At 43.3% G+C, this 16,818-nt stretch overlaps 1 protein-coding gene across 1 annotated transcript in view; it reads right to left on the bottom strand.

Annotated features, from left to right (window-relative positions):
- LOC132667163 (putative adhesion G protein-coupled receptor F2P) overlaps nt 1-16,818 on the bottom strand; it is a 42,065-nt gene continuing 25,247 nt past the window's right edge. The window contains exons 6-10 of the mRNA XM_078446980.2: nt 15,118-16,479; nt 9,166-9,207; nt 6,204-6,263; nt 3,708-3,784; nt 1-2,255 (exon numbers count right to left, since the gene is read on the bottom strand). Coding sequence (XP_078303106.2) covers nt 3,737-3,784; nt 6,204-6,263; nt 9,166-9,207; nt 15,118-16,479 — 1,512 coding nt within the window. The 3' untranslated portion in view covers nt 1-2,255; nt 3,708-3,736. The remainder of the gene's footprint in view (nt 2,256-3,707; nt 3,785-6,203; nt 6,264-9,165; nt 9,208-15,117; nt 16,480-16,818) is intronic.

The raw sequence follows: 16,818 nt of genomic DNA, 5'->3' as shown, positions 1-16,818 counted from the left end.
TCAAATGCTTCATTCTTTTATTGAGAAGTCAGTGAGCTAACTTCCATGAGACTGTCTATCTCCAGACTCATGCAAAGGGCCACGGTTGTGTGTTTGCTTGGGTTTGTGTGTGTTGTGTGTGTCCGTGAATTCACAGGTACTCTAATAAAATTAAACAGCTGACATTACAATGGCCAAGTACTATTCTAAGTATTTTATCTACACTTATTCATTTAGTCTGTACAACACCCCTATGAGGTAGACTCTACTGTGTTCAATTTATGAATGAGAGAATCAAAATCTAAGGAATTTAAATAACTTTCCCAAGGATCACCATGTATCGAGTGTCTAGCAGTGAATCTGCCTTAGACACTCTTAGCACCAATCTGTCCTTGAGCCACCTGACCAAGCCCCTTCCTCCATGAGGTGTGAGTAGGACATTGAAAATGTCTCCACTCAGGGTCTTCCAAAGTCAACCTAAACATGCGGTTCACCGACACCTTTCAGGAGGGGGCAGACCAGGTTGTGGGCTATAGGAGCGAAGGCACACGTTTTTTCAAGGGAGCTCCAAAAACTCCTGGAGTTTCTCTGTTAGCATCCATGGGCGCTTTCCTGGTTAAAAAGAATCCCAAGACAGAATATCTTCATTACGGCCATCCCATCCTAGGAAGTGAGCACCTTGGAGCAGAATGTGGTCTCATATTAGATGTGACCGTCAAGTGCTTAACACATAATACTGATGGAAGACCAATCTCTCTCTCTCGCTAGTGTTCAGCGTTCCCATCTGCAAGATGAGGCCATTGGACTCCGCCTTTTCTAAAGTTTATCCAGATTTCTAATTCTAGAACTATCTAGTTTCATGAGCTTCTGTCCTCGCTTCAATACCTTGGCTCTGGGTAAGTCACGTTTCTTGGTACTGAGATCTTTGTGTTACGAAAACCAGGACTATGCCTGCCCCACTCCCTTCCCTTGGAGCGACTCTACAGAAATACCAGGAAATGTCAAATTAAAATTCCTTTCTGTCTTCATTTGAGAAAAATGCGATTATTATCACAAGATAAGCCATGCCACTGGAAAGATGACTTATTCTCCAGGTTGGTGTATTTTTCTCCCTTTGGATTGACTTCTTTATTGTATTTTTTGTTTTTTTCAAGCTTCCTTACTTAGAGAAAGTTTTTTACAGTAAAAAAAGAAAGATGGAGAGAGACCCCTACTCATTCACAAGTGAGTCTCATTTTCCCATTTGTAATATAACATCATTAACACTGGCTTTGTGGTAGGATAATTAGGGGCTACTCGCTGCTTCCTTTTCCTTTATCCACTCATGTTGGTCTCATGCATCAGCCTGGGTGCTTGCTTTATAAAGGAGCTTTCTTTTTTCCTCTGAAGGGGCTTCTATCTATTGTACTTCTCTCTTTGTTTGAATGTCAAATTTGTTTACATACAACATTAAGAAGATGAGCAGCTCTCCACTTGAAATATGATGGTTCCTCTTCCTCATCACATCACATATTGTTGGTGAGGGTTAATCTTACATCATCAGAGTTGACAGCGTCCCTCAGTGGCTCCATGTCTTCAGATGACATGAGTCCAGAGCTGGGAGCCTGCAGACTTGGGTTTCTAGCTCTGGCTTGAGCCTTGATTAGCTGTGGTCCATCACTCCAGGCTCCAGTCTCCTTAACTTACAATGAGCATCTTTCTGGTTCAAAAGCTCTATGTTTTTCACTTGTCTCACGGCCAAGTTGCCTCTAAGCCCAAGCCAGGCTAACCGTGTAATCAATTTAAATTTGGACAGGTGGACTGTGCTGGCAGTTGGATTCCTTTCGTACAAAGAACCAGCCATGACCTACTTAGAGTCAGCCCAACTGTTGGTGGCTATTCATGAGGGCCCCTCCCTTGGCAACGCACAGAATCCAGCCAGGTGACATCCTAGGCCACCTTTGCCAAGATGAACCAGACTCTCTTCCTGAGGATAAACATGACCCAACAGCATGGAGCTGGAGGCTCCACAAGACCAAGGCTCTGCTGCGGCCCACTGTGTCTTTCTGTCCCGTTGTGGACGCCCGGCATGGCGTATATATACATTGAGAGTTGGTGGGGAGAAATGTTCAGCATCACAGAGCAGCTTGGACAGAGGGGTCTTCCACCCTCCCCACACTTCACATCTTCCTCCATCAGCACCACAGCATGGGAGGCTTCCTTCATACTCCCCAGAGGCAAGAAGACAGGAGTAAGCACATTTTTCCTGGGGCTCCGCCATTCCCGGGATGTACGACCTTGTCAAGAACAGAAAACCACAACTTTAATGAACAGGTGGCAAGACCCAAAAGCCTCACAGCAACAACACTACAGGCTCACTCTTTCTGGAACAATAAGCCCCTTTGGGTAGAGCCTCCTTGGCAAATGGAGAGTCTCTTTCTTTTAAGTCACTCTGAAATCCAGGGAACAGGCTGGTTTTCCACAGCCTACAAATGCTGAGCTACAAACCTTGTCTTTCTGTAAGCAGGACCGATTCCTTTCCTCTTGGAAAAGACCCCTTTCTTTGTACATGGCCCTGGGCTGCCACCGAAGGTCTCAGCCACAGAGGCTCATGGGAGCCAGGAGGTATTGGGATGGGGGGAGGGGAGGGTCTCTGTCTATGTATCTGAATGCCTCTCTCTGCATCTGTCCTCATTTCTGTCGCTGTCACTCTATGTGTGTCTCTGAGTGAGCCTCAGTCTCTGTGTATGTTTCTGTTTCTTTCTGTGTTTTCTGGGTCTCTCTCTGTAACCGTTGGCTTCTCTCTGTATCTCTCTGACTCACCGCAAATGTGGGCATCCTGTTGTGGGTGTCTCCATCTTTCTGTCTGATCTTCTCTCTCTAGATCTATAGAGACCTGGACACAGAGGATTGGAAGACTTGCCTGCACATGTCCACATGTCTGGGTGGCTCTCTTACGACCCAGAGTCACCACGCCCCTCGGTGTCTCTGTATTTCTGTTTCCCCTGTAACTCCCGTCTCTCTGTTTCTACATCTCTGTCTCTCAGACATTACCTCAAAAGTGAATTAACTTCTGCATTATCCCTGAAGCCTCTCACAGGTGGTGTTTACGATAATTCCTTGATCTTTCAACACTAGGGAACGAGAGGGGCCACAGTAGGATGTGTGGGGATATTATTGATATCATGTCCTGGGGATGGGGAATTAGAGAGAGAAGAGAGGCAGCAGTCATGTAGAGCTGTGCAAATACCCCCCTTTAAATACACTCAGGCTAACTTACAACCATTCTCAGACACGCCTCACTGTTTTATAGCGACAACAAAAATTTCAGGAATGCAAGAATTAGAAGTGTGAATGTAACTCCAACCATAGCTAGAGGAGAATAGATTGTATAAGAAGAATCCTTTCAATCAAGAAAAAAAACATTCATGGGCACCTGGGTGGCTCAGTCGGTTAAGTGTCTGACTTCAGCTCAGGTCATGATCCAGAGGTTCATGAGTTCAAGCCCCGCATCGGGCTGTGTGCTGACAGATCAGAGCCTGGAACCTGCTTCAGATTCTGTGTCTCCCTCTCTCTCTGCCCCTTCCCCCTGCTCGCACTCTCTCTCTCTCCTTCTCTCTCTCTCTCTCAAAAGTAAATAAACTTTAAAAAACCAAAATTAAAAAAAAAAGAAACATTAAAAAAAGAAAAACAAAAAACATTCTTAATTACAATGTCATGAATTTGGGAACCCCTTCCTTTGCACTCACCTCCCAAGTTAGGAGTATAGCCGGCTGTGTTAGCTTGGCCCTTTGGTGGGGTGACCAGAGAAATCAGTAGAAAGATTCTGTTGATGACAGAGGCATAATTGCATTTATCATTAGTAGTCTTTTCAATTATCACAACTAGTCAAAGCACATAGAGAACTGTGACCCACAGCAATTTATTTTATCCCTTCACTCTAACCCCCTCCTTCTTTGTATTAGCACCACGTACAACACAGTAACAGGCCCGTGTGAGAGATCCTCCGGCTCCCACCTGGCCTGGCTCCCGGTCCTGAGGGGTCTCTAGTTTGGGAGGGAGATGGGGAGAAGGCAGCTGAGTGGCGTGGAGAGACAGAGCAACACCGGAACGCCTCCTCGCCCTCAAATAGCTTTTCTCAGCAGGCCTGCTGGAATCTTCCATGATACAGTCATCCTTTTATAATGTACCTGAGTCTAAAAGATCCTCGTGTTTTAGGTAAATGTTGCTTAAGATGCATCAGCTCTCTGGTGAAATGATTACCGCATGAGCGTGGACTAACTCACCACACCGGATACCAAAAGAACACATTTCTTATCCTGAGTCTGGGGAGCTGGGACTGATGCCCCGCAGACAGCTGTGACAGGGGAAAGAGTTCAGCCTGGCCTGTAGGAGATTGCTACACGGGGAGCAGAGGTCTGCGAAGTAGGAGAGAAGACAGACAAGCCCTACTTCCTCTGAGGAGGGCTGATAAAACCGACTTGGAACAGCCTACAGCTAGCGGGCAGGGGAAGGATTTTAAGACGTTAGGATAAATTTACCAGGTTCCTGGACCAGTGGTTCATGGCCTTGGCAGCTCTTCAGAATCAGTGGGAAACTTTAAAACAAACCAAAAAAAGTGACAGGCCCTACTCCTGCTTTAAATTTTCTTGGACGTACGTGGTATTTTTTAAAAGTTCTCTAGATGTTTCTAAGGTGCAGCCAGCATTGAAAACCACTGACTCAAACAACCAACAAACTGGTAATAAAGTTCTGGGTATAATCCTGACTTGTATTTTATGTACAGACACAAAGAGAAGTGGGCCAGATGATCAGAGAGCAATTCACCCCTGTGGTGGTTGAATGGATCAGTACTAGAAATGCATAGGGAAAGGAACAGTGACAGACTGGAAGCGACTGGAAGAGCCAAGCCTCTCCTGAGAGCAGGGGACAGACCCAGTGAGGTGGTAAGGGGATACTTATGCCAGGCAGACTGATCGGAGGCAAATATGTACAATGCTAGGTAGGGTCTCAGCATCGGCTACGTTAGAACCACCTGGGGAGCTTGTAAAACTCCCAGACACATCGCAGACCGATCCAATTAGAATCTTCAGGCGTGAGACTCAAGCAACATTTTTTGAACCTTCCTAATTGATTCTGATCTTCGGGTAATGTTGAGAACCACTGCTTTGGGTAACTATTGACGTTTATTCTCAATAAAACTTAGCTTTTGAAAATTTCAGCTGGAAAAGATATAGAGAGGTCAACAATCTGCCAGGTTTGGAGACCAAGGACCAAGTTTAGGTAAGAGTAACAGGAAAGGAGACAGGAAAATAGAGGGAAGAGAAAGGAGGGAAGATAAAAGGGGGCCTAAAGAGGAGAGAATAGAAAGGCAAAGGACATATGGGGGGCCAATGCTGCTACTCAGGGCCATGGGTACCAGCTCTACAGTGATGGGGCACCCCTCTCCATGCACATGTCCTGCAACCCAGTCCACGCACGGTGGTATAGATCCCATCCGATGTTGGCATGGGAAACTCTAGATTGCCTCTTCTCTTGTGACTCAGTATGTTCCCTGGGCCAACACTGATCCCCTCGTGCTGCCATTTAAACATTTTTTAGTTTTTCCCTCACTCAGAAGAGCTGAGGGAGCGAACCTTTGCATAACAATACATGATTTCTACACTGTAGGAAGTGAACATCAAGGAGAGGGCTTGTGGGCTACTAAACTGTAGAGCCTTCTCCACAACACCGCTGAGCAGCCCCGAACCTTCTCTGACAATTCCGGTAACCATGGCAGTCACCCTTCTTGAAAATCAAGCTATGAGGAAGTTCTTTGTGGAGGGTCAGAATTTGTTTCCCTGGACTTTCACACTGTGGATGTGGTTCAACCGATTGGAGTAATGGAGAACGAACAGCCTATCACGGGAAGCTGAGATTTTCCCTTCTCTCATTTCCCTGCCTCATCACAGGCTTGCTCTCCTGCTGCATGGGTCACGGTTTGTCCCTCCAGGCCCCCTCCCGACCCCCTGCCTGGCCACTCTCCTCTAAATGCATTTAAGCCTGCTTTCCTTTCTTTGGATGTGGTCCCACCACTCCAGAAAGAATCTGAACAGCTCAAAGAGGTGCTCCCTTGGCACTTCTGAAAAACCCATACCACAAAGCGTTAAGGTGCTTGGTTTATTAACAGTCCATACGCCAGAAATGCCAACACTGTTGTCATCTTGTCAAACGTCTAAATGCAATAATGCACATGAAGGCTTTACCTCTGAGATTCTGGAGATCCATTTTGCAGAAGTTACTCGACCCTTTAAAGCTTCTCTTATCTGGATAGAGAACAAAAGGGGTTAATAATTTAAAAAATTACGAGAGGCCATCACACGTGCTGGGGCCTGGCGAACACTCTGGCAAGGGAGGGTGTTACCAGCTGGGTCCTGTCGGTGGGTCATGGAGGGATCAGGAACTTGGAGGAGTGGTTCGGGAAAAGGTGGAGAGAGGGGGAAGCACAAGGAAGATGAGGCTGGCTCAGGACACTCATACTCAGGGGCCTTCAACATGAACCCAGTGACTAAGAAGCACATTTTGCCACGGGTTAGAGCAATCTTTGACTTAGCACTGGGAGTAGTTTTTTTGCAGCCCTTGAATAGTTGAACATTTCCCACAGCTGCCAGTTATTTAAACCCTGCTTTCTAGAGGTCAATCCAAAGCTAAAAAAAAAAAAAAAAAAAAAAAGAATCTTATGCAATATGGCAAAAGCCCGTGGAACGGAGAATAATAAGAATAATAAATAACAATTCTATTTTGTTTTTTAAATATATATTAAATAGATTTAACGTACATATAAATATGAAAGGTAAATCTATTTAATATATATTCAATACTATATAATATATGATGATATATTCTTTATTAACACTAATGTAATATATAATATAAATTAATAGAATATTAATATAGCATATTAGTGTCAAATATATTTTGTTTCTTTAATTGTATTTTATTGTATATTTATATTTTGTCTTGAAAAAGCACTTTAAAGTCCTTTTCACACCCGCCATCTCATTTTATCCAAAAACAGTCCTGTCAAATAGGTACCATTATTTCCATTTTATAACCGAGGACATTAAGTTCAGGAGATGAAGGGACACCCAAAGTCAGTTGACTGCTGAGAAAAGCCAAAAAGTCAGTTGACTGCAGAGAAGAGCCAAGACTTGAGTTCATGTCTCCTGACTCCAGACCAACCTGTCATTTTCCCTCAATCTCTCTGGCTGAACGCAGGCAGTGTCTTCTTGTTTTTACTCTGTCTTCCCTTCTACTTTACAAAATGCCACTCATCTTCCAAGGCCTTATAGTTCTGTCTTGACAGTTAATGGATGCCCAAGTCCTCCAGCTCAGAGTGACTTCACCCTTCGCAGAAAATGTGATATTCTTTGCCACACACAGGCTCCGGAGAGGAAGGAGCACCCCCCGGGGTTTGGGGGCTGTGCCCTCAAGGGCCCATGGGGATATGAGAAGACATACTGGAGGTTCTCTTTACAATTCTTTCTTTTTATGTTTCACAGTGTGCAAAATACATACTTTGTAAATTAATAATAAACACGTCTGGGGACACATGCTCACTGTTTTTTACTGATGTAAAAATTTGACTACTGGCATATACAGCTTTGTATCAATTAATCATGTATGGTCCTGTGACATCTTTGAGTCTTTACCTATTATAATTTTAAATATAAGAGGTTTTGATCTTGATAGAAAGTTGTAGGTCTTAGAGTTCTTTGCACATCTCATAACACCTGGTAAATCAGTAAGTAAAAATGTTGCTGCTGATGCTTTGACAACAAATACTAGTTGTGGTATTATGGTTAATAAAGAAAAAAAAAACCCACAATCATACGGTATGCAACTGTGTACCACCTTAAATGCTTTCTGTGTTTTTTCACTTGCAAAATCACATTGGTTCTCTACCTCATCTGGCAGAAGAGGCAGGAAAATCATCATTATCTCTGCATTCTGTTTAGGGGATCTGGGTTCCTGAGAGTGAAGGACTCCCCAGTGTCTCAGAGATAGTACATAGAAAGACTGAAACACTAATACTCTGCCACCTCTAAATAATTTTTGTTAGGTTGATATGGTATCCTCATAACAAAATGAAAGGACCGGTGTGAATTGCCCCTTTCACAAACCCCAGACATTAACTTAATAATAGAATAGCATAGATAAAAAAATAATTCATTAAACGCCCCTGCAGGGGAAGTGTTTGCATCTACATTTGAGAGGGTGGCTTGCTTTTCTCACTCCAGGAGGCAGGGGGTGAAAGAGGGTGATCTTAGAAGGCTGGGTAACCATTTGATATTTTATTCATGTTTAGTCTTTATGTGTCTTCACCACTCACCACCTATACACACTCATCCGTATTTGGGAAATTCCCTTCTCTGGGTCCACCGCTCTATAAAGTAGAACTCACTGTCCCAACTTCCCTTGCAGCTAAGGTGCAGCCATGTGACCTGGACTCAGCCAATCAGACATGTCAGTGCAAAGAAGCAGGTGCCAGGGGGCCCCAACAGGCAGGGTGAAGGTGACTTCCAAGACAACAGTAGCAGCAATTCTAGCTTATCATCTGCTACCTGACCTTGGCCTGGCAAGCTGTGCCATCTGGGCCCAGGAAAATGAGGAGGAACATTGGTGTCTAGTTCCATGCTATGGATGGGGAACTGTGCCTGGGATGTAGCCTCCAAGGCTCTAAGCCAGAGGGACGTCCCCAAAGATGATATTGTAAGATTTCATGAGTTCTCTTTCTGCTTCAACTTGTTAGAGTGGGTTTCTGTAGAGATCATGGGCAAGTTTAACCACTCTGAGTCTCAGTTTCCTCATCCATAAAATGGAATATAAGAATATCCAAGATTGTTTTAAGGATTAGAGGTAATGCACATAAAATGCTCAGCTCTGTAAGAGTTTGTAAGATAGATATTACTTCCATCATAAAAAAGAGTGATGCCCTGTTTGAGTGTGTGCACAAATAACTGAAGTCAAAGATGCTCAGTAAGGGGTCCTTCCAAGTGAGAATTCCAGGGCCAAATACAGTTAATGCAAGAGGAGGAGGAGGAGGAAGAAAATGGGGAGGGGGGGGGAGAAGAAGAAGAAGAAGAAGAAGAAGAAGAAGAAGAAGAAGAAGAAGAAAAAGGAGGAGGAGGAGGAGAGGGAGGAGGGGGGGAAGAGGATTTACAATACCTTTGGATCCAGGATTGTTCCAAACACCAAGATGAAGAAGCCCTGAGAAAGAAGAGGAAAGAAAAGCCATTTACAATAATAATAATAATAATAATAATAATAAATATTGGTATTTATCAGTCCTTTTCTAGTTTAAAAAACAAACGAAATAAAAACAATTTATTAAATCTTTGACTCTGTTAAGGCCACACGACCTGGGTTCATACACTCAATGAATATTCATTGAGCCTCTTCCACGTGCCAGCCACTGTTCTCGACACTTGGGATACGTCACTAAACCCAACAGACCAAGGTCTGTGATTCATACAAGAAGATTATGGGGATTTCTTTTTAAGTAGGGCAAACTAAAAGCATTTAGCATTGACCAGGAGCTCGCCAGAACATATATCTCACTAGAACACAATAGTCTGAGCAAGACTCAGAGGAGATGTTAGGCCATGGACAGCAGTTTTGCAGTCCTTGGACAAACTAATGAAAGAAACTTCCACACAAAAAAAGCAAAGCAGCTATGCTCAGCTTCTGTTAGCACTCTCAACTTCCTTCCCCCATCCACAACCAAAGAAAATTATAAAACTTGAAAAGAAAAATCAAGTACAGGGTGCCTGGGTGGCTCAGTCAGTTAAGCGTCCCATTCTTGATTTCAGCTCAGGTCATGATCTCACGGTTCGTGAGTTCAAACCCTGCATCAGGCTCTGTGCTGACAGTGCAGAGCCTGCTTGGGATTCTTTCTCTCCCTCTTTCTCTGCCCCTCCCCTGCTTTCTCTCTCTCTCTCTCTCTCTCTCTCAAAATAAATAACTAAACCAAAAAAAAAAAAAAAAAAAAAAAATTTAAGGAAAAGTCAAGTACATGGGCCCTAAGACATAAAACAGATTGAGCTTCTAAGCACATAACAGGTGCTCAGAAACAGGTGCTCCAAATATGACATAGAGGGAATTATAGCTCTCCTATCCCTTACCATCCATTCAAAAAGAGACCCCATTAAAGTCAAAAGGAGGCTGTTCCTCTATCATTACAGTCCATTTGAATTGGCACAGAACCCCCCTGGAAGAAGGAAGAAAAAGTATTCATCCCATTTTTCAGACAAGTAGAAAGAAACTCAGAGATTCAACTTTCAAAATGTAACAGATAGCAACATTCATTAGATAGTTTCTCCTGAAGGCGTGGTTACTTGAGTCCTGGCCCACCTGAGAGGAGAAGTGAGATAATGACTTTAATTAGCAAGGCATCCCTCTGTTAAGCTGCTTTGATCTCATAATCGAATGTGAACCCTTAGCTAAGCAGATGCCTATGAGGACACATGGGTTTAATATAAGTGGTGCCATAAAGATGTTGCAACTCAGTAACAGCAACATCAAACCCACTGCTACCTCTATTTGTAAAAGCTTAGCTGACAGGTGGAGGATTTCACAGGGACCAGTGCTGACCACGAAGCTCATCCAATCCCCAAACATACTAAATCCACCTCTCCATTCAGCCAGTCCAGCAAGCACTCCAAAGCTTGGAGACCTTCTATCAGATTGCTTTTCTGTGTGACACTCTTAGCCTATAAGATAACTATTGAAATCTGTCATTGTGTCTACCAAGAAAATGTCATCGCTAGCATGGTCATATAGGTTACAAAGCATCATTCGTATAAAGATGCCTGGAACAAATACAACCAGGTCTGGTTTTGGTACCGGGAATACATTTTAAATCAGAATCTCCATGAATTTTGCCCAGGAGTTAAATTTTTAAAATATCTAGGAACTGTACGTTTAGCCCGTTTCTTCCAAAACATGCATTCCTTTGGCTAAAGGACTAAGAGGAATTTCTCTCCTTGTTAGATTTTCAATTTCTTGAGGCTAAACCAATTATATTCATATCTGCAACATTTAGCATAATGCTTGACACACAATAAGTACTCAGTAAATGTGTGTTTCTATTTGTGTGTGTGCATCTATATCTGTGTTTGTGTGTGTTTAACTGCTTTATTATGCAACCTGAATTTGTACACTCATAAACATGTAACAGGAACATATTCCAGTAGGATCACTTTTTATTGGTCCCACCTTGGGAAAAGTTACACGAAATATCATTCAGAAAATTTGGATAGATTATTAGTCAAAGGTTTAGTATCTGATTGATAAAATACACTGGTAGTCGCTTCTTTGCATTTCTTTTAGTAGATAAAGCTTAATTTGAGCAGATAAATGTCAAGGTGTTCTCCCATGTTTTAAAATATATGCTTTACTGCTATGGAAGGAATGTTCATATCCTCTCTGCCAAAATTTGTATGTTAAATCCTAATGCCCAAAGTGGAGACATGCATTTGGAAGGTAATTAGGTCACAAGGGTGGGGCCCTCATGAAAAGGATTAGTGCGCTTACAAAAGAGACCCCAGAAAGTTCCCTTGCCCCTTCTGCTATGTGATGTTCTAGCAAGAAGATGGTATCGATCTATGAGGCAGGAAGCAAGCTCTCTCCAAACACCACATTCGTATGTGCCTTGATCTTGGACTTCCCAGCCTCCAGAACTGTGAGAAATAAATTTCTGTTGTTTGTAAGCCACCCAATCTACGGTATTTTTGTTACAGCAGCTCAAATGAACTGAGACATTTATTTTCTCTAGCCACAACAGCTATGAGGGGGTCCCCACAGCTTACCCAACCTACAGTTACTGTTATGGAAGGCATACGAAAGGAACTGTATTTACAGTTGTATTCAGTAAATACAAGAGAGGATACCAACCAGAAGTTATGGATTACAAGTGAGCAGTCAAATCAGCAATTGACTACATAATAATTATCCTCTGGTAAAGGGGATGATCGAGCTTTAAAACCAATGGAGGTGCTCACATGAGGCTAGGACCAGGAAAGCTTCAGAAGAGTCTTTCTCTTACATCTTCTGGACCTCCCAGTGTGTTTAGGAGTCTCTCTCCCCTCTCTGCTCTATCAGCCCCAGCTGCCCCTCATCTTGGCTCTTCCTAGGACTCTGCTTGTCCTGCTTCCTTCTGCTCACTTCATTGTGTCTCCCACTTCAACAGATCTGTGGCTCTCCTTTCTCTCCTCCAACACTGGGCATCCTCAGGATGCCCTGGTCCACGGGTCTGGTAAATAGCAGTAACCAGCTCTCCTAATTTGAAGCACTTACCAGTCTCCATTTAAATACTCCCACCCTGGCTGATTTAAATCTAACAACATGACATCACTGAAGATGGAGTTAGAAAGGGATGGACACATCATAATACAGGGTTTCCACCATACACATACAGTAGATGCAAATACCCTCACAAGCAAAGTAAAGTGTAGACAAATAATTAGGAAGTAATGCATTTGGAGGATGTAGGACCTTAAACAGAGCCATTGTTTTATTTAATTAAAAGTTTATATGTTTAATTTTTAATGATGTCCCTTTGCAAAATTCCTAAAAATAGAAGTCATTTCTCTTGAGCCAGGGCAAACCAGCTCCAGCACACCGGTGCCTAATACCTACCAGTCCTCATGCCCAGGGTCTACCCTTCACCCACACCCTGCTCTCAGCTTCTCACCTCCATCAGTACTGGCATTTGGATGAGCTCCATCCCCCTTGCCAGGAGTCAAGACAAAAACTGAGTTGAAATTACAAGTTGATCCTGTCATGACAGGTAAAGGAACTCATGGCACCAAAATACGAGTGCTCAGAGCCTAGTCCCAACAAAAATCACAGTAAAGATCTGCAACCCCAACACCGGGTGACAAGGAAAGGGAAATGTTGAGGAGTAGATACATCAACTCCTTAAGGGTTCCTGACAAATAGCCATGGGAATATACTGAACAGAAATTTAAGAACACTAGGTTGTTCTCCCAGCCCTATGCATGACTAGCCACATAAACATGGATAAGAGCTATACAAAAATTATAGGATACTATTCATATTTTCTATAGAAATGCATAAAAACAGAGATCCCAAAGACAAGGAACCATTATTATCATTATTATTAGCTTTGTTCTCCAAGGCATCAAAATGCTTATTATAAAATGAAATCACTGGGGGCCCCTGGGTGGCTCAATCGGTTAAGTGTCCAACTTAGCCTCAGATCATGATCTCACGGTTCGTGGGTTCAAGCCCTGTGTCGGGCTCTGTGCTGACAGCTCAGAGCCTGGACCCTGCTTCAGATTCTGTGTCTCCCTCTCTCTCTCTACCCCTCCCCCACTCACACTCTGTGTCTCCCTCTCTCTCTGTTTCTCTTAAAAATAAACATTAAAAAAACTTTTTAGGGGCGCCTGGGTGGCTCAGTTGGTTGAGCGTCTCACTTCAGCTCAGGTCATAATCTCACAGCTCATGAGTTCAAGCCCTGCATCAGGCCCTGTGCTGACAGCTCAGAGCCTGGAGCCTGCTTCAGATTCTGTGTCTCCTTCTCTCTCTGCCCCTAACCCACTCACATTCTGTCTCTGTCTCTCTCAAAAATAAATAAACATAAAAAAAATTTTTTTAAATAAAAATAAAAAAAATTTTAATGAAATTGTTTATACACAAATCTTAAAAGAGAAAAAGGAGAAAATATTTGACCCAAAATCTCTATTATCCATTAGGTAAAACATTTATTTCCGAATAAGCATACACTCAGAAGAAAGGATTATTTTAAAGGTCTTTAGAAAGATAAAAGCTTTCTTATCAACTAGTTCCTATCTACATATTTAACATTCAGTGTAATAAATTTTGGCTCCTTGGTACCCGGTGACAGAAAAAAAAAATGAAAAAAAATTCAGTCAAGTAGAGGCTTATTGAATACAGCATACTATCCTGTCATATTTCTACATGGTAACCTGGTAAGATGCTACAATGTATCTTTAAGTGAAAAAGTAAGGTGCATAATAATGTATATTTTAACCCCTATATTATGTGAAAATATATTTGTATATAAGCATAAAAAATTTGGCAAAGATACCCGTGAAACTGTGAACATTGCTTAATTCATAGAGGTGAGAGAAGAGAAGAGAAACCATCGTTAATATCATTCTGTATGATTTGCCTCATTACAATAAGATGGTTTCCAATGGGAACCAAAAATTCTAAATGGAAAGAAATGCCATGAATGTGCACATTTTAATACCTCCAGTTGGGTACCTAGATTTGGGGGAAGTAGTGGTATTTAGTTCTGAACAGTAGCAGCTCAGCCTACTGTAGTGCTATTCATGATCTTTAGGTCATTTTTGAACTTGATGCTTTCCACCCACTGTTTTATTTCAGTATTTCAGGCAGGCAGTGGTAATACCCATTTTATAAGTGAGAAAAATATGGCTCAGAAAAGTTAATCAAATACCTCAAAAGAACGTTATATATCAGTAAATGAGAGAGTCAAGATTTGCATCCAGGCCTTTCTGGGGAAAAAGAGTTTATTTCCTCACTTAATATTCTATTCCAGGGGCACCTGGGTGGCTCAGTCGGTTAAGCGGCCGACTTCGGCTCGGGTCATGATCTCGCAGTCCGTGAGTTCGAGCCCCGCGTCGGGCTCTGTGCTGACAGCTCAGAGCCTGGAGCCTGTTTCAGATTCTGTGTCTCCCTCTCTCTGACCCTCCCCCATTCATGCTCTGTCTCTCTGTCTCAAAAATAAATAAACGTTAAAAAAATTAAAAAAAAAATTCTATTCCAAATCTATTGTCTTTTATAAAGAAATATGATTCTATGGGGCTCCTGGGTGGGTCAGTCGGTTGACTTTCCAACTCTTGGTTTTGCTCAGGTCATGATCTTCCGGTTCATGAGTTTGAGTCCCACATCAAGCTCTGCACTGACAATGCGGAGCCTGCTTGGGATTCCCTCTCTCTCTCTCTCTCCCTCTCTCTGCCTCTCCCCTGCTCGTGCTCGCTCTCTCCCAAAATAAATAAATGAATTTTTAAAAAAGACAGAAATAAAGAAATATGATTCCAAAAGCTCCGAATCACAAAACTTCTTCCTGAATTCTCTCAGTACTTGGTCAGTAGCATCTAGACTTACCTGGAATGCATTGAGCACAGAGAAGATAATGTGGAAGGCAAGGTTGCTGTCATCAACGACCATGGCTATTCCAAATCCCCAGGTCAGTCCCAGCAGCGGTGTGAGGATGGCGATGTTCTTACTGATTCTCACAATGGCTCTCACCTCCTGGAACATGGAACTGCCAATGGCAGGTCGCTGGGTCTTGACAATCACGAGTGTGACTGTGACCAGGTTCACTACCACAATGGCCAGAGCTGGGACCACAAAGGCCAAGAGGGCCTTGGTCATGTCCCAGTTGAGCCAGCAGGCCTCAGGCCGGAGGTAGCCTTTGCTGGGCTCAGTGGCAGCAACTGTGATAGCAGCAATGACCAAGGGGCACCCGTAGCCGATTGAAAAGAGAGCTGCCACCAGGACCGACTTGGGCAGTGTATGGAAGACAATCAGGATTCCGTAGAGGATAAGGAGCGCTTTGGCAAGCATCCAGAAAAACACAGAAAGGTAAAAGAAATGAACAAAAAATGTTGCTGCCACACACCCACTGTGATGTGCCACTGGACCGCTAAGAAAGGAAGCCACAACAAACCACACATCAGCCATCAGCAAGGTGGCCGCAACATTAGCGATGCATATATGGCGTAAGTACGAGATCTCTGTCTTTGTCACTTGGCCCCAGACCAAGGCCTCAATGGACAAGCAAAGGATCAAGCTGCAAATAGAAATGCCCAGGCCTATGTACGTGATATAAGTCAGGATCGGGCTCTCCAAGATGTGGGGTGACATAAGAATGGAAAAAGAGGTAAACAACTTGCTTGGCCTACATTTGCAAACAGCTTGCTGGGAGTTTTCTTGAATTATTTGACAGGCCTGCTGGTCCCATCTGCTCTCCAAGGAGTGCCAGCCAACACACTGTGTCCTCTTCTCCTCTGACTTGTTGATCTTTTCAAAAATCAGTGAGATTCTTTTAAGTTCCTTGGGCAAAATGACAGATAAGACAAGCCCATTCACTGTGACGTTTTCCAAAAAACTGGCTTTTAAGATGGCCCCAAGAGTTGGAAATGCAATGCTGATGGCCTGAGAAGGAGCGGGCACCTTCCGAAGTTCATCTCTACTGATCAACACCTGCCCAGTGATCTCACTGCTGGTGTCATTAACTCTCATCGAAAAACTGAAATTCTTTCCAGTGTTGTCTGGGGATATGGCAGTGCCCATAGTATGAATGAAGACATCTGATATGTCAATCGGATATTTATTTATAAATAGCTTTCTGGCAAAGGAGTTGACTGAGTGTAGCAGGACACAGCTGCTATTTCTGTCCGGGATGAAGGTCCAGTTTGAGATGCTTTTGCTGTTAAGAATGTGGTTGGCCATGATGCTGTAACTCTGCCAAGGAAGAACCAGCATTAGTACTGAGCTGCTCTGGGCATCTGCCAGAACAGTCAAGAGTCACTTTCATCAAGTGTGGTCCTCCATCCAACAGCATAGACTTCCCCTGGGAACTTCTTAGAAATACGCAATCTCAGGGCCCACCCTAGACCCGATGAGTCATAATCAGCATCGTAATGAGATCCCCAGGGTACCCACACGCCACCAAAATGTAAGTTGAGGGATAGAGCAAGGAGTGAGTTGCCCTCGTGTCACATATGCAATGTCTCCCTGTGAGGCAGCCAGGTGGACAGCTCGTGGACATCATCGGTCCCACTTCACATCTTGGTGAAGCCA

Source organism: Panthera onca, chromosome B2 (assembly GCF_046562875.1).
Source record: "Panthera onca isolate mPanOnc1 chromosome B2, mPanOnc1 haplotype 2, whole genome shotgun sequence".
Lineage (NCBI taxonomy): Eukaryota > Metazoa > Chordata > Mammalia > Carnivora > Felidae > Panthera > Panthera onca.
Note: the sequence above shows the minus strand (reverse complement) of the source record. Positions and strands in the feature narration are given on the sequence as shown.